At 66.8% G+C, this 17,521-nt stretch overlaps 1 protein-coding gene across 4 annotated transcripts in view; it reads right to left on the bottom strand.

Annotated features, from left to right (window-relative positions):
- Positions 1 to 2,685: 2,685 nt before the first annotated feature.
- KIF26A (kinesin family member 26A) overlaps positions 2,686 to 17,521 on the bottom strand; it is a 41,216-nt gene continuing 26,380 nt past the window's right edge. For all 4 annotated transcript variants that reach the window (XM_043489287.1, XM_043489288.1, XM_043489289.1 and 1 more), the window contains 11 exons: positions 15,786 to 15,998; positions 11,188 to 11,281; positions 10,715 to 10,977; positions 10,351 to 10,510; positions 10,092 to 10,233; positions 9,602 to 9,764; positions 6,268 to 9,094; positions 4,755 to 4,960; positions 4,644 to 4,664; positions 4,120 to 4,270; positions 2,686 to 3,964 (listed from right to left, as the gene is read on the bottom strand). In XM_043489287.1, the coding sequence (XP_043345222.1) occupies positions 3,783 to 3,964; positions 4,120 to 4,270; positions 4,644 to 4,664; positions 4,755 to 4,960; positions 6,268 to 9,094; positions 9,602 to 9,764; positions 10,092 to 10,233; positions 10,351 to 10,510; positions 10,715 to 10,977; positions 11,188 to 11,281; positions 15,786 to 15,998 (4,422 nt within the window). In that variant the 3' untranslated portion in view covers positions 2,686 to 3,782. The remainder of the gene's footprint in view (positions 3,965 to 4,119; positions 4,271 to 4,643; positions 4,665 to 4,754; positions 4,961 to 6,267; positions 9,095 to 9,601; positions 9,765 to 10,091; positions 10,234 to 10,350; positions 10,511 to 10,714; positions 10,978 to 11,187; positions 11,282 to 15,785; positions 15,999 to 17,521) is intronic.

The following is a 17,521-nucleotide window of genomic DNA, read 5'->3' as shown; positions in this document are numbered from 1 at the left end:
GTGGCCCTGCGCAGCGGGAGGCCAGCCAGGAGCTGGCGCTGGGGGGGGACCAGGGGGGCAGTGACACTCAGTCACGAATGTACAAATTGCACCAACCGAGGCCCCCGCCTCCTGCCCCAGACCTCAGGAGAGCACAAGGCGGGGGCAGGCCGGTGGGCAGGCCGGTGGGCACTGGGCAGAGACCTGCTGTCTGTCTAGGGCCCCAGGTACCCCAGGCCACCACCCTCAGGCCCAGTGGGAGCCGCACAGAGGCTGCTGCTGTGACTTCACCCCCATTTCCCGGGGGGACAGGGGCCAGGAGGGACAAGGCCTCACAGCTGGCCTCCCTGGGGCTGGAGCCCGGGAGACAGACGGCCCCACGGGCAGAGGAGGCCCCTGCGGTCTGGGCTCCTGGAGGCTGTCTGCAGGCACCCCACCTCTGACCCTGCCCCACCACCATCCCCGCCACTGCCCCCGCCCCAGGGCCCTGTGGGTGAGCGCGGGGTGCTCAGAGGCTCACTCTCGAAGCTCTGGACTCTTCTCCCAGCCCCTGACCCTGGGCGGGGTCGCCAGGCCCCTGGTGCAGATGAGGCCCAGGAAGGAGGCAGGATGCTCCTGGGGGCTAGGCCAGCTGGTCAGTTCCGGCCCCCCGTCCCCACCCACCCTACCTCCCTCCCTAGCTCTGGCCTGTTCCTAGCCATGCACTGGGCCCAGTGAGGCCCCCATGCGGCCCGGCTCCTCCTCCCCTTGCGGGCAGGGCGGGCGGAGCAGGCCTGGACTCGCAGGGTGAGTCAGGCGGGCACCTCGCCCGGGGGAGCCAGGTGGCGGGGTGCCAGACCGGCCTCAGAGGCCGTGAGAGACGCCGCCTGGGCGGGCTCACGCCCCTGGCCCCGAGCGGCCCAGGCGGGCCCCCTGCCCCCTCCCCGGGGGGCCGGCTCCCAGGCCTGGCTGATCCCCGCCTCCACTGGGAACGGCCCTCTTCCCAGCCCTGCCTCCCCTCCCGGGAGAGGGGACACCTGGGCAACCCCGCCCACCCTGGGTCTCGGCTTCCCCGGGTGTTGAATGAACAGGGTGCCCACAGCCGCACAGGGGCAGCTGGGTCCCAGACGGCTCCGCCTTCCCGTCCATAAAATGGGCGTCTTGTCCTCAGCTGCTCCCTCCCTGTAATGACAGGGCTGAGGGCTTTGATGGCCAGATGAAAGGCCGCCCAGGCTCCCGGGCTGGCCCCAGGATGGGGGGCTCCCCCCACCATGGGAAAGGCAGGCACCGCCTCCCGAGCCTCCCCTGGACTGTGGGAAGTGGGCTCCACCGGCCCCGAAGGTCACCTGCACCAGCCTCGGCCGGCTCCACAGAGGACCCTGCCCAGGACAGGTGCTGGGGTGGGGGCCAGAGCGGGTCTTGGTGGGAAGCAGGCTCTGGGCCCCTCAGTGACTGAGGGCGGGGAAAGGGTAGGAGGGATTTGTGCAGAAGGAAGGGGCCTACCCAGCAAGGCCCCCACCTCACCCTGAGTCCCACCACACGTGTCTTGACCCCCCACGACCTCCAAATTCAGTGATGGAGAAGCAGCTTGGGAGGCGCCTGCCTGGGTCCCTGCTGGGAACCAGACCTGACCCCAGAACAGACACCTGCGGGGCGTGGAGGGGGTGGGCGTCCAGAGTCCCGCAACCTCCCGGCTGATGCGTGACCCCGATCCCAGGGGTCGCGGGGCCATCGACAGCAGAGAGCGAGGAGGCAGCCTGGGGCAGGGGCTTGGTACGGGGTGGACCAAGGGGGTCCACCTGCGTGGACCGGGGGTCACAGGAAGGACCAGGCCCGCTTAAGGACGGGGAGGGGCCTGCAGACTGGAGAGCTTGGGCCCTGCTGGACCCTCCTCGGGGACAGGCCGCGATCACGGGGCTCACGCGTCTGTTCAGCTTGTGCCCCGAGGCCCACTGGGGCCCAGCCCTGCGCCCGACAGGGGAGCAGCAGTGAGTCACCCCACCACGCCCCCGGGGGGCCCCCACGACGCTGGGAGACAGGCGGAGAGCGCAGAGGATGCCCCGGGCAGGGGCTGCACCCCAGGACAGCGAGGCCACCAGGCAGTGGGCCCCACACTCGCCGGCTGGGGGGTGGGGAGTCCCAGGCACTGGCGGGCTGGGCGGGGCTGCCAGGTGCCCGCGTGGGTGCGTGGGGTGGGGGCCCCCAGGGCTGCGGGGCGGGGCGGCCTGAGCACAGCAGAGAGGCACGGAGGGGACGGTGACGGTGCTGGGTCAGGGGCCCCTGCCGGCTCAGGGGGTCCTGGACCCTGACCCCGCAGAGTGGCCGGGCGTCTGTATTCTGGAAAGGCAGGCGAGGTACGGAGACGGGGGGCAAAGGAAGGAGCTTGGGTGTCCCTGAGGGGCTCCTCCTCACCACTGCCAGGGTTCCCAGCTAACACAGCCTCTGGCAACAGGGCCAGGGACCCCCCAGAAAGTGCTGGTTCCTGTCGGCCCAGGCCCCACCCCCGGCTCCCTGCCCAGGCCCAGCCCCCAGAGAAAGGGGTGGGAGCAGGGACAGAACGCAGGTGGGGGCTGGAGCCCCGGGCTTGCAGCAGGACCTCCTCCCCGTCAGCGCCCTCTCGCCGATGGCTGGCCCCCGCTGTGGGGTTTGTGGGTGGGGGCCCCCCGCAGCCTCCTCGCCCCAGGACCCTCAGAGGACGGCACGCCAGGTGGACTCAGGAGCCTCATGAACAAGGGACGCATCTTTTATTCACAAATAAAAGCTGCAGCAAGCTGTTATCTACACATTTGTACAAAGGTTCGGACGACCCTAGAAAATCCACAACGGTCGGAAAAAAAGAACCCGTCGTGATGGGAACGTCCTGCTCCTGTTAGCAGGCTCATCCGGGTCTGCATTTGGCCTCCCAGGGGACCCCCACCCCAGAAAGAGCCCAGCTGCAGTGACACCTTCCATAAAAACCATAAAAACATAGAGATCATTTGTCTTCAAGTTCCCACTGCAAATACCGCATCTGTAGGCAAAATGATACAAAAATACGAACCTAACAGCACCTTTACAAAAGCCTCATCCCCCAATGTGTGTGTGTGTGGGGGTCTGTTTTGTTTTGTTTTTTTGCTTGTGGTTTTGGTAAAAATTCCTGCCGTGGAAGAAGGCGACAGGTGCCTTCCGTTCAGCCCTTGGGCGCTGCCCTCCTGGCAAACTCAGGACAGAGCAGGTCTCGCCCAGGGAGGGAGAGTCAGCACCGCCGCCCACCCCCCACCCAGAAGACCCACCCCACCCCAGGCTCCATCTGAGATCAGCAGAGAGAACACACGGGGGGTCTGCAGACCCCTAAGGCCGGCTCTGTCGAGAGGAAAACGGCTCTGAAGGACAAGTAACCCTGAAGCTAAAGCGGAGCCTGGCGAGCCCAGGGCCGCTCTGCCGCACGGAACCGCCCAGCCGTACCCCAGGCGCGATCCGATCCGACAGCTGGGCCAGCGGCCCCCGGACGGCCACAGGCACCGCCCGGGGGCACGCTGTGTGCTGGTGTCTGAGTCCTTAGCACCAAACGCAGAAAGGAGAGAAACCCAGTCCCAGGTAAAGGCACTTGCGTCACAGTCCTCCGTGTCCTGCACACTCACTCCTCCGCCCGCGGGCTCGGCCGGCCCCTCCCGTCCCTCACGCTCCATCGCCTCCAAGACGCCCTGCCCCCGCCCCCGCCGTCCCACAAGGGACCCCGCACATCCTCGTCCCTCCGACCCCCAGCACATCCTCGCTCCATCCCACGTCCCATCCTCGAGCCCCTGACGCCCTGTCCCCTCCCCCGGGGGGCCCGTGGCCCAGCCTCAGACGTCCACCTCCTGGGGCCCCGGGGCGGCGGCAGGGGTGGCGGCGCTGATGTCAAAGCAGGTGACCATCATGACGTGGGCCTTGCACAGGTTCACGCACTGCTCCAGGGCGGCCGTGGCACGCTCCAAGGCCACGAGGTACTCGGCTGACTCAGGCTCCAGCCCAGGGTCCACCTCGACTGCAGAGAGGGGCAGCGGAGAGCCGGTCAGGCCCGGGGTCCCCGCAGGGCCGAGGAGATGCCTCTCCCCCTTCCAGCCTCCAGGTCCCCCCACCGCCCCTGGGCCCGGGGTCACGTGGCCGCACTGGGGTGCGGGCGGGGCTGGGGGCACTCACACTGCTCCAGCCAGCGGCCCGGCTCCAGCATCAGCCGGCCCTGGGTCTCGGCCAGCTCCCCGCGTAGCAGCTCCCGCTTCGCCTGCACCTCCTGCAGCCGCTGAAGCCTGCGCTCGGGCAGCCGCAGCCTGGCACCGACGCACACCGGGCCCTGGGCACAGCCGAGGGAGGGGCGCGTGGGGGGCGGTGCTTAGGCACGGGCGACGGCCTGCTCCCCGGGGCTCCGGCACCCCAGCCTTGACCCGGGCCCCCGCTCCACCCTCCAGGCCTGGACAGGTGCACGGTGGGGCCTCCAAGGCAGGCAGGGGTCAGGCCCTGCCCCTCCCTCACCGCCCCCCTCCCCACCCCTGTGGGGCTCAGACCACAGGCCCCCGAGGCCACCTGTGGCCGCCTGGGACCCAGGCCCAGGATGAGTGCCATTGCCATGGGAATGCCCCCCACCCAGCCCAATTCCAGGGCACAAGAGAGGTGGCCATGGGACCCTTCCCCTGGCAGGGGCTCAGGCCCAGCAGGGCCGCTCCTACCTTCTCTGAGCTCTGGGAGGGCTGTGGACGAGAGGGGAAGGTGAAGTCAGCGGGCTGCCGGTCGCACCAAGAAGCCCTCCCGCCCTCCCAGCACCCCACCGCCACCCCCACCTCCGCCGGGCCCTCCCTGGGGGGCAGACGGCGACGCTGCAGGCGCTCCACATCGTCAATCTCGTACACCTTGATCTCGAAGGGCTCCTTCAGCGCGCCGGCCAGGGGCGGGGGCAGGTCCACCCACTGCCCAGGGAGGCTGGGCTTGCGGCCCAGGGCGGCGGCATCGGGCAGGGGGGCTGGGATCAGCCGTCGCCGCTGCAGACCTGGAACAGACAGCCAGGCGCTGGACGCGCAGAGGCCAGCCCCCAGCCCCCAGCCTGGCTGCGGCTCTGACGGGCAGAGCCCACAGGGGCCCAATCCTGAAATGCTCAGCCTAGCGCTGGCCGGAAACCCTGACCAGCCCTGCCCCGTGGAACAGACGGACTCCAGCCGCACCCCCGCCCAGCACCTCCCGCCTGGACAGCCACAGCAGCCTCCCGGCACGGCAGAGCCTCAAGGCCACAACCCTTGACCTCTGACGGTCACCCTTGAACACCCTAATGGGCTGCACGGCCTCCTAACTCACAGGCCTCTCTACTCCCACTGTCCCCGGACAGACCCCGAAGCCAGGCCCACACTGGCACCCCCACGTCTCCCGAGGCACCCCTCTTTACCACCCCTGCCAGCCTCCGGCTTTCCCACGCCCATTCATCAGAGCGTGCGTGCCTCCCTCACAAGGCCCCCGAAAGCATCCACCGGTGCCCAAATCCCCCAGCCACACTCAGCCTGCGAAACAGCCCACCCTAGCCGGGTCCGCAGAGACAGGGGTCCAGAGAACGGACACAGGGGGCTTCCAGGCTGACAGCTGGGCACGAGCCGCGGGAGCAGCAGGCTTGGTAGCCCCCCATCCTCTCCCAGCCCCTCATGCCTCGGCAGGATGACCTGGGGGGGCCCACGGGGGGGGGCCCACCCTCGCCATCCCACGCCAACAGGATGAGGACCAGCCTAGGGGCAGTGCAGAGGGGCAGAGAAGGGCACACGTGGGGTGCATTTACAAACCGCAGAGAGCAGGGCACACCTATCCCCTCGACCTGCGTCTGGACCCGTCAAGGGTGCGGTGACCCCAGGCCAAAAGGGCAGATAAAACCCAGGAGGGTCTGGGAACGCAGGGAGTGGACTCCCAGACCCTCATCGCCCTTCCCTCCCCGACGGCGTCACTGTTAATGGAGCAGTACAGCCTGTCTCCTCTCCTGCCCTATAGGAAGAAGGTATTTGCCGTACCCTTCCCCACCCAGTACACCTGCCTCATCCAATCAGCAAACGGCCCGCAGGACCCCCATCCCGCTCTCTGGAGCCTGGGTGTAAAAGCGGACTAAGGACCCCTGTTCGACGTCGGTTCTCCCTTGAGCTGGCCTGCTGTCTTAACAGCATCTCCCACTCTAATAAACTTCATTCTTCTTTCGTTTTGTCTCATGTCTGGAAATTCTTGCCCAACCCGCGCCCGGCCCACGACAAGCGGCCGCCTGCACCTAGGATCCACCGGGGGGTGGCCGGCGGTCCAGGGTGGCCCGCGGCCGTGACACACACCTACCTGTGGCCCGCTTCTTGGGGGACTTGAGGCTGCGGGAGCGGGCGCCCGGGGAGGCGGCCCCACTGTCGCTCATGGAGTCGGGGGCCGAGGAGGTGCTGCCCGTGGCCTCGCTGTCCCTCAGCACGCTCTCGTAGCCGCTGCTGCCCCCGCTGTGGTAGAAGAGCGCCGTGCGGCCCATGGCGGGCGGCAGCTCCCCGCTCAGCACGCTGCTGTTGTCGCTGCCGTGGCCGCTGCTGCAGCGCTGCGGCCGCCGGGGCGCCGTCACCTTGCTGTACGGGGAGGGCAGCGCCGGCCGCTCCTCCGACACGTTCACACCGCTGTCGTTGCCGCTGTCCGAGTCGGCCGAGCCCCAGGAGGCGCCGCCCCGGCTGCGGGCGCCCCCGGCCGCCAGCTCGTGGACGCGGCTGTGGGTGGCCCGCAGCGCCTGTTTGGTGCCCATGATGGTGCCCCGGCTGGCCTTGGCCCCGACGCCCGGCGCTGCCCGTGGGGCTGCCCTGGGGCCCGTCACGGGGCCGCAAGGGGCCCTCCCCGCCGCGGGGGCCAGCGGCTTTGCCGAAGAGCCCAGGGCCCGGGGCCCGCCGGCCACTGTGCTGCGGCCCTTGCTCCCGCTGCTGGGGGGCTTGAGGGCCCCCACACCCTTGGCGGGGCTGCTCCTACAGGCCGGCGCGGGCCCGGGTGTGGGGCTGGTGGGTGGCACTCCCAGCCGGGGCACAGCGCGGGCCGGCCGGCCGGGGGCTTCCCTGGCCTTGCTGCTGCCATGCGCCAGGCTCTCGCAGCGCTCCAGAGACCCGTGGGTGGCGGGTCGGCATGCTGCCTCTGCCTTGCCAGTCCGTGCCTTCAGGCTGGACGTGGCCCTGGGGATGGAGTGGTCAGCCCGGCCGCCAGGCCTGGCCTCCCCGTCCCCTCGGAGGAAGGCAGCAGCCCCGGGCCAAGCTGGGCTCCCGGCCTGCGGAGAGGACAGCCCTGGGCCAGTCTTGTGCTCCAGGCTGGACTTGCGCACGGGGGGTGCTGGAGGGGCCACACCTCCAGACCTCGCACAGAAGCCCCCCTTGGGAGCCGCACCCTTCTTGCTGGCGGGGGTGGCCTTGGGGCTGCCCAGGCAGGCCGCTGCCTCCACCGGGGCATCCCCAAAGGGGGTGGAGGGCGTGCTCACCCCCAGTGTGGTGGCCCCCCTCCGCAGGGGTGGGATCGGAGCCATGACTTCCGGCCTGTGGGCCACCTGGCCCACCTCACAGCCATCCACCACCCTGCGGGCACAAGCCAGCGTTGGGGCTGGGCTGGGGGCCCTGCCGGCTGAAGCCAGGGGCGGCGGGCCACAGTCATCGGCCCGGAGCAGCCAAGGATCCTCAAAGAGGCCTCCAGGGCCAGGCAGGCCCGCAGCCAGGCGGGGGCAGCCCACGCAACCGGCCACGGAGGTAGTCCTCGGTGTGCGGGGCAGGCTGGAGTGGAGGGTCTGTGCAGGGGCTGGCCCCCGGGGAGACACAGCAGACGGCTCCCGACAAGGTTGACCGGGGGCTGCCATGTCCTCCTCTGTGGGACGAGGACCGCGGGCGGGCCCGGGACTGTCCAGTCTGCGGCGCTCTGAGCGCTGAAGGCCGCTGTCCTCCGGGGAGCCACCGTCCGGGATGGAGGAGCCCAGTGAGGGGGGCCCTGCCAGCACCTCGGAGCCGACGGGGTCTGGGGGGCCCGCTGGCGTGGGGCCAAGGCTGTCGGCCGTACACACGCTGACCTCACTGAGCCAGGAGCTGTCGGACGAGCTCTGGCTGCCGCCCGCCCAGGCCACCTCGTCCAGGGCCCCGCTGGGGGGCGGTGAAGTGTACGCGTCGAACTCGTCATTGATGCTGCTTATGATGCTCACCGGCCTCGAACCCGAGGCCAGGGCCTGCAGGGAGCAGTCGCTGCCGAAGCTGGCCAGGCTGGAGGGGCGCCCGGGGCCGGCAAGCCCCCCCAGGGACAGCTCTTCCACCAGCGTGAACACCAGCTCATCCTCCCCATTCAGCTCCACAGGCTGCTGCAGGGTGACCGTGGTGGTCAGCAGGCCCCGCTCCAGCCGGTGGCCACGTGCGGGCAGGCAGGGGCCCTCGGCCTGCCCGCTCCTGCCCACGGGGGGTGTCCGTACTGCACCCGCACGATCGCCCCCACCAGGCTCCTCGGAGGCCCCGCCAGCTTCTGGCCGCCAAGGCGGGGGCGGGGCCGGGCTGGGCAGTGGCCTCCCGCCTCCGCTCGCCTTGGCCTTATCTAGCGTGGGCAGTTCAGGCCTGGTGCTGCCCTCCTCTCTCTGGTCAGCGCCGGCCTTGGGGGGCTCCAGGGCACCCTGTTGGGCATCTGGGCTGGGGCTGCCGCGAGGCGTGCTGGAGGCCAGCGATGCACCCACAGGCGTCCTGGGGGCCGCGGTCTCGGGCGGCAAGGGTTTCCTGCCCATGCGGGCAGGGCCAGCCTGGGCCCCAGGGGGGCCCTCAGTGCCGGGAATGCAGCCCAGCCGCTCCTGCAGCTCCGCGAAGGTGCTGCAGCGGAAGTGGTCGGCCTCCCGCGGGCCCGGGGTGGGGCGCGGGCGGCTCAGGGCAGGGATGATGGGCACAAAGTCGGGCGGGCCCTCACTGTCCGTGAGCTCGCGGTCCGACAGTGCCGTCCCACCAGGCCCCACGTAGATGACCGTGTCACAGGACTGCTCACTGCTGGAGGAGTAGTCGGGGTCGCCGGGCGAGCTGGCGGCCAGGCGGTCGGGGTCTGGGGCCAAGGCGCGTGGGTGGAAGGGGCGCAGGTGCGGGGGGCGGCGGGCATGGCCTTCCTCGCATGAGCTGTCCCCACCGGAGGAGCTGGACGCGTACTGGGGACAGAGCAGGGCCCCCCTGAGCGGCGTCCCGCCTGCCCGTCTCCCCCAGCACCGCCAGCCACACACGCCACACTCGAGGGACGGAAGTGATGGCACGGCCACCAGCAAGGTCTCAGGTCCCCAACACAAACGGACCTTCTCAGCAACATCCCAGAAAGCAGCAAGCCGAGTCGCAGGGAGGTGAGGATATGCCCTCAGCACACAGAGCGTTAAGTGCAAACCCAGGGTTCAGACCCAGGGTCCAGGCCCCAGGGCACCCCGACTGCATCCTCCAGACCCAGTGAGGGCCCCAGGGTGTGCCCTGCAGGACCAGGCCTGGGAGGGTACAAGCCACAGCTCTGGCCACATGCCTCCCTGGGGCTGGGTGAACAGAGACCAGGCCGCCACAGTCCCCAACGTGAGCTGCTCTGGTTCTCCTGGGGGTGACCGTGGGCGTGGACCCCGCCTCCTCCGGGGCACCAGCACCACCACGCAGGCAGGGGCCCAGGAGGCGGAACCTACCTTGACCTTCTTCCTGCGTAGGCGGTGGACGCGGGCAGCCAGCTGCACGGTGCTGAGCGTCTCGGCATGGTGGGCCGGCGCGTCGGACACGTGGGCGATCATGGTGGTGCGGCAGTTGGCAGTGGCCAGCGTCTCCCGCAGCAGTGCGGTGAGCCTGTGCTCCCTGGGGGTCGGGGGGCGAGGCTCAGAGGCTGAGGGCCTGGGAAGGGTGCTGGGGGACTGCTGGGTGTGGGGGCTGCTATAGGGCTGGAGGGAGGGAGGAGGGCCTCTAGGTGGACCAGGGCCGTGCCTGGGGCCCCCCGGGTCGGCTCTGACACCCACCTCTGTGCCCCCGGCCCCCGGGCAGCAGGACCCCCTGCAGCCCTCGGGTAGCAAAGCCAGTCACACAATGAGGAAGAAAGGACAGAGGGATCAAGGGCCACGGACACAGTGGACACGGCTGAGGTGGGCTGGGCCGGATCCCCAGGCCCACCCAGGAGCCCGCACTTACCTGTAGGGCACGTGCTTGGCTCCGCTGACCAGCGCCAAGATGACGCTGCCCAAGGCCGACAAGGACAGGGACGGGGGGCCCCCGGGGGCCTCTTCACAGCTGCCCAGGTCAATGAGGTGCAGGCGGCTGCGGCCTCCAGACACTGAAACCACAGGGCGGGAGGTGAAGGCCCAGCCCCAGGGCCCCCAGATCCAGGACGCCCAGGACTGTCCGGGGCGGAGGGGGCCCGATCCCACGACGCGGGCGCGCGGCCACCTACTTCCGCCTCTGCCGCACTTCTCCACGCGGTACTGGTACACGTGCAGCGTGAAGAGCACGTGGGAGCCTCCCCGGGCCTCCTCGCGGGCGGCCAGTGCCGCGTCCAGGTAGAAGGCCGCCTTCTCAGCCGTGGGCGCCCGCAGCTCACTCTGGTTCTGGAGCTGAGGACCGATGAACGGACGGACAGGGGGGTCGGCACCCGAGTGACTTGGAGCCTAGCCGTCCCCACGGCACCCCACCAACCAGCCCGCGGCCCCGCCCCACTCAGCCCGCGGCCCCGCCCCCAGCCCGCGGCCCCGCCTCCGCACCAGCCCGCAGCCCCGCCCCCCAGCCCGTGGCCCCGCCCCCCGGCACGGTCAGCATACCTGCGCACCGCACGCCGGGTCCTCCCGCAGGTACACGCCCGGGGACTGGGTGTCCTGAAGGCTGCCGGAGGCCACGTCGGCCAGCAGGTCCCGCAGGCTCTGGCCCCGGCCACACACCTCCACGGCCGAGACGCGGACGGAGAAACGGGCGCCCGTCCTCTCTCTGCGCTCGTCCATGAGCCTGAAGAGCCAAGAGATGGCGCAGGGCACGACGCCCAGGCTCTGCGGCGAGCTGTCCCTCCCGATCATGGTGTAGGACTTGCCTGGGGGCCAGCGGGACGGGCCCTCAGAGCCAGCCGGGCCGGTGGCCCCGGCCGAGCCCAGCAGCTCGGTCTCACCCGCTCCCCGGCCGCCTGACGTCCAGGCCTGTTCTCTCGGCTTCCTCTCCCACTGCCCTTAGGGGACAGGCCCAGCACCGGCCCCCCAAGAAATGGCCTCCAGAGACTGCAGAGTGGGCGGTAAGGGGCACTTACCGAGGCTTGAGTGGCCGAAGGAGAAAATGCAGCCATCAGCCCCGCTGACCACCGACTGGAGCACGTCGGCCACAGTCCCCGAGCAGACCTCGGCCTGCGGGAGGGGCACAGAGTCAGGCCGCCACCCCGCCTCCTGCCTCTTCCGTCTCATCATACGTGGACAGTGAGTCCACGAGGTGGCTGGGAGGACACCAGGACCAAGGACACAGAGATCGCCATGGGGACACACAGCACACACGGACGGGGCACAGACACACACACTCGCAACAGGAGCCGACAGACACAGCGGAAGGCACACAGGGCACACACACGCACACGGCACACTGCCATTGTGGCCAGAGCGGGCTCACACCACACACACGTGCTCACAGAGGGCACACACCACACCACATACGTGCTCACAGACGGCACACACCACACCACACACGCGTTCACAGCAGACACACACCACACCACACACGCGTTCACAGACGGCACACACACCACATACGTGCTCACAGAGGACGCACACCACACCACACACGCGTTCACAGAGGGCACACACCACACCACACACGCGTTCACAGACGGCATACACCACACCACACACGTGCTCACAGAGGGCACACAAACACCACACACGTGCTCACAGACGGCACACACCACACCACACACGCGTTCACAGACAGCACACACACCACACGTGTGATTACAGCAGACACACACCACACCACACACGCGTTCACAGATGGCACACACCACACCACACACGTGCTCACAGAGGGCACACACCACACCACACACGTGCTCAGAGGGCACACACCACACCACATACGTGCTCACAGAGGGCACACAAACACCACACACATGCTCACAGAGGGCACACACCACACCACACACGCGTTCACAGAGGGCACACACCACACCACACACGTGCTCACAGAGGACACACACCACACCACACATGCGTTCACAGAGGGCACACACCACACCACATACGTGCTCACAGAGGACGCACACCACACCACACACACGTTCACAGAGGGCACACACCACACCACACACGTGTTCACAGAGGGCACACACCACACACGCATTCATAGAGGGAACACACCACACCACACATGCGTTCACAGAAGGCACACACCACACCACACACGTGTGATCACAGCGGGCAAACACCACACCACACACGCGTTCACAGAGGGCACACACCACACCACACACGCGTTCACAGAGGGCAAACACCACACCACACACGTGTTCACAGTGGGCACACACCACACCACACACGCATTCACAGAGGGCACACACCACACCACACACATGTTCACAGCAGGCACACACCACACCACACACGTGCTCACAGCAGACACACACCATACCACACACGTGCTCACAGCAGACACACCACACCACACACGCATTCAGAGGGCACACACCACACCACACACGTGCTCACAGACGGCAAACACCACACCACACACGTGTTCACAGACAGCACACACCACACCACACACGTGTTCACAGACGGCACACACCACACCACACACGCGTTCACAGCAGACACACACCACACCACACACGCGTTCACAGACGGCACACACACCACATACGTGCTCACAGAGGACGCACACCACACCACACACGCGTTCACAGCAGACACACACCACACCACACACGCGTTCACAGACGGCATACACCACACCACACACGTGCTCACAGAGGGCACACAAAAACCACACACGTGCTCACAGACGGCACACACCACACCACACACGCGTTCACAGACAGCACACACACCACATGTGTGATTACAGCAGACACACACCACACCACACACGCGTTCACAGATGGCACACACCACACCACACACGTGCTCACAGAGGGCACACACCACACCACACACGTGCTCAGAGGGCACACACCACACCACATACGTGCTCACAGAGGGCACACAAACACCACACATGTGCTCACAGAGGGCACACACCACACCACACACGCGTTCACAGAGGGCACACACCACACCACACACGTGCTCACAGAGGACACACACCACACCACACATGCGTTCACAGACAGCACACACACCACATGTGTGATTACAGCAGACACACACCACACCACACACGCGTTCACAGATGGCACACACCACACCACACACGTGCTCACAGAGGGCACACACCACACCACACACGTGCTCAGAGGGCACACACCACACCACACACGTGCTCACAGACGGCAAACACCACACCACACACGTGTTCACAGACAGCACACACCACACCACACACGTGTTCACAGACGGCACACACCACACCACACACGTGCTCACAGCAGACACACACCACACCACACACGTGTTCACAGACAGCACACACCACACCACACGTGTGCTCACAGCAGACACACACCACACCACATGTGTGATGACAGTGGGCAAACACCACACCACACACGTGTGATCACAGCGGGCACACACCACACCACAAACACATTCACAGAGGGCACACACCACACCACACACGTGCTCACAGAGGGCACACACCACACCACACACGTGTTCACAGACGGCACACACCACACCACACACATGTTCACAGACGGCACGCACCACAGCACACACGTGTTCACAGACGGCACACGCCACACCACACACGCGTTCACAGAGGGCACACGCCACACCACACACGCGTTCACAGAGGGCACACGCCACACCACACACGCGTTCACAGACGGCACGCACACCACACACGCGTTCACAGACGGCACACACCACACCACACATGTGCTCACAGAGGGCACACACCACACCACACACGTGCTCACAGAGGGCACACAAACACCACACACGTGCTCACAGACGGCACACACCACACCACACACGTGCTCACAGGGGGCACACAAACACCACACACATGCTCACAGAGGACACACACCACACCACACACACGTTCACAGAGGGCACACACCACACCACACCACACACGCATTCACAGAGGGCACACACCACACCACACACGTGCTCACAGAGGACATACACCACACCACACATGCGTTCACAGAGGGCACACAAACACCACATATGTGCTCACAGAGGACGCACACCACACCATACACACGTTCACAGAGGGCACACACCACACCACACACGTGTTCACAGAGGGCACACACCACACACGCATTCATAGAGGGCACACACCACACCACACATGTGTTCACAGAGGGCACACACCACACCACACATGTGTGATCACAGCGGGCACACACCACACCACACACGCGTTCACAGAGGGCACACACCACACCACACACGTGTTCACAGTGGGCACATACCACACCACACACGTGCGCACAGCAGACACACACCACACCACACACGTGTTCACAGCGGGCACACACCACACCACACACGTGTGATCACAACGGGCACACACCACACCACACACGCATTCACAGAGGGCACACACCACACCACACACGTGTTCACAGCAGGCACACACCATACCACACACGTGCTCACAGCAGGCACAGACCATTCCACACACATGCTCACAGCAGACACACCACACCACACACGTGTTCACAGTGGGCACACACCACACCACACACGTGCTCACAGAGGGCACACACCACACCACACACGTGTTCACAGACAGCACGCACCACACCACACACATGTTCACAGAGGGCACACACCACACCACACACGTGTTCACAGGCGGCACACACCACACCACACACGTGCTCACAGCAGACACACACCACACCACACGTGTGATGACAGTGGGCACACACCACACCACACGTGTGATCACAGCAGACACACACCACACCACACGTGCTCACAGAGGGCACTCACACACCACACACGTGTTCACTGAGGGCACACACCACACCACACACGCGTTCACAGAGGGCACACGCCACACCACACACGCGTTCACAGACGGCACACACCACACCACACGTGTGATCACAGCAGACATACACCACACCACACACGCGTTCAAAGAGGGCACACACACCACACCTCACACATGTTCACAGAGGGTACACACCATACCACACACATAATCACAGTGGGCACACACCACACCATACGTGTGATCACAATGGATACACACTACACCACACATGTGTTCACAGAGGGCACACACCACACCACACGTGTGATCACAATGGGCTCACACCACACTGCATTCATGATCATGACAGGCACATACCACAGCACATGCGTGATCACAGCGGGCACACACCACACCGCACATGTGATCACAGTGGGCACACACCACAGCACACGCGTGATCACCACACACACAGGACACACAGAGGAGTGTCCCGGGGAAAACAAGGTCTGCGTGGAAAGCTTCAGAGGGCGGGCTCTGGAAACAGCCTGAGAAGCAGCCCAGGAGCTGGTGGACACACACGAGGATGGGGAGGCCAGCGGCGAAGGCAAAACACAGCCAGTCTGCCCAGCCGCACCCAACCCCCTGCACCCAGGCCTCCTCTCATCGTCTCCTGCCTGCCCTACACGAGAAGGGGTGCAGGTCTGACCATCTCCCATCATCATGAGCTGCCAACCCACCCCGCCCAAGGCCGCCCCGCCACCTCACCTGCTCTGAGTCCTGGGGGAAGACTGCGTCGAAGGCAAACATCTTGGGGACTGCAGCTGTGGGGGCGCGTCGGGGGCCCGTGCTGCCCGGGGGCCCGGCAGCTGGGTCGTAGAGGGTCACCTGCTTCTTGCGAGGGTCCACCTTGAGGAAGGACGTGGACTCGGCCGAGCGCTGGGCCCCCTGCGCAGGCCAGATCCGCAGCATGACCTTCACCTGGGGAGGCGGGCGGAGCGGGCCTCTGAGCGGCTCTAATTACAGGGCAGGGGCAGCCTCGCGCGAGTCAGGACAGCGGGCCCGACCGGCATGGGGTCCCCGCCACAGGAATGCAGCATCCGCGCCCCAGCCCCAGGCGGGAGCACATCCCACATGAGGTCAGCAAGGCAGGGAGGCAGGGAGGCCTGGCGGGAGAAGCACGCCAGCACGGATCGGGGAGCCCGCAGAGGGGGGCACAGGGTGGCCAGAGGAAGCAGACCACAGCTGCCCCAGTGGGCAGAGAGAGAAGACGAGGATGGGACTCAGAGGGCACCCCCGCAACGCGGGGTTCCTCACACCCCCTCGCTGGCCCCAAGCCAGGACCGGGGGAGTAAGCCCAAAGACCCGGGCCTTCGAGAGCAGAGTCACCTGCACGGGCCCCCCAGCTCTGCCGGCTCCCCAACCTCGCCAGCCATTACAGTGACCTCCCCCCAACCCCCAGGCCCGCGCAGGCTTGAGAAGGGAGGAAACGCCCTCAGAGACGGCAACTGTCCCACCTGCGTCACACAGCCTGCGAGCGGGTCCCCTGAAATCCCAAACCCCAAATCTGAGGGTGGAGCGAGAAGGGGAGAGCGGGGGACAAGCAGTAAGGGGAACAAGACCCGGGCCCTCCCGCAGGGCCCCCATCAGAGCCTCAGGAGTGCTCCCGGGGGCGTGTCCTCCCCCGACCCCCTGCCCCCCCCATCCCCAGTCTCGTCCAGCCTCAGCTCCTCCAGGGAGCCCTTCCGGCCAGCTCCCAGCCCCAGGACAGAGGCCCTCAGGGCCCTGAGTACATCCTCCCCAGCCCGCGGCCCAGGGTGGGCAGCGAGAGCGTGGGGAATGAAGGAGGGACAAACTCTGAAGCGGGACAGGCCAAGGCCATCGCCACCCTCAGGAGAAACAGGCTCCGGGGCTTCTGACCCCAGAGCTGCCAGAGGCCAGACTCACACCCAGGACCAGGCAGGACCAGAGGCAAGCCCGTCAGCACGAGGATCGGGAGGAAGAGGGCAGGTTGATCCAGGAGGAGACGGGGATTCTGAGGTCAGGAGTCAGGGGAGATGGTGGGGAGACCAAGGCCGGGGTGACAGGCGGGACAGGCTCTGCTGAGCTCAGGGACCAGCAGGCCGCCCGGCAGCCTCTGCCACTGTGTGTCCCCCAAACCCAAAAACAGATGAACAGCTGCCCGTGCCACCCATCGGCCTTCATGCCCAGCTTCCGGGGCTGGGCCCCGAGCCCCAAGGCCCCCAAGCGAACAGAAGCCTGGGGGCAGGGGGTGGGGGTGGAGGCCCGAAACTTAAGATGCAAGAGCCCAGAGCAAGCTGCACTGCATACACCCCAAAACCTGCACAGAGAACCCAGACCCCGGGCCGAGAGGGGCCTAGAGCTGCCGGGCAAGCCGCCCCGGGTGAGCGCCCCCCGCCCCAGGAGAAGGCACTAGACCCCGGCTTCTACAGGAGGACACGGCCCTCCACTGAAACCTCCTATTTCTCCACCACAGTGTAAAT

This window comes from Cervus canadensis, chromosome 17, assembly GCF_019320065.1.
Source record: "Cervus canadensis isolate Bull #8, Minnesota chromosome 17, ASM1932006v1, whole genome shotgun sequence".
Lineage (NCBI taxonomy): Eukaryota > Metazoa > Chordata > Mammalia > Artiodactyla > Cervidae > Cervus > Cervus canadensis.
The sequence above is the reverse complement of the archived record's forward strand: the minus strand, read 5'-3'. Positions and strand labels throughout refer to the sequence as shown.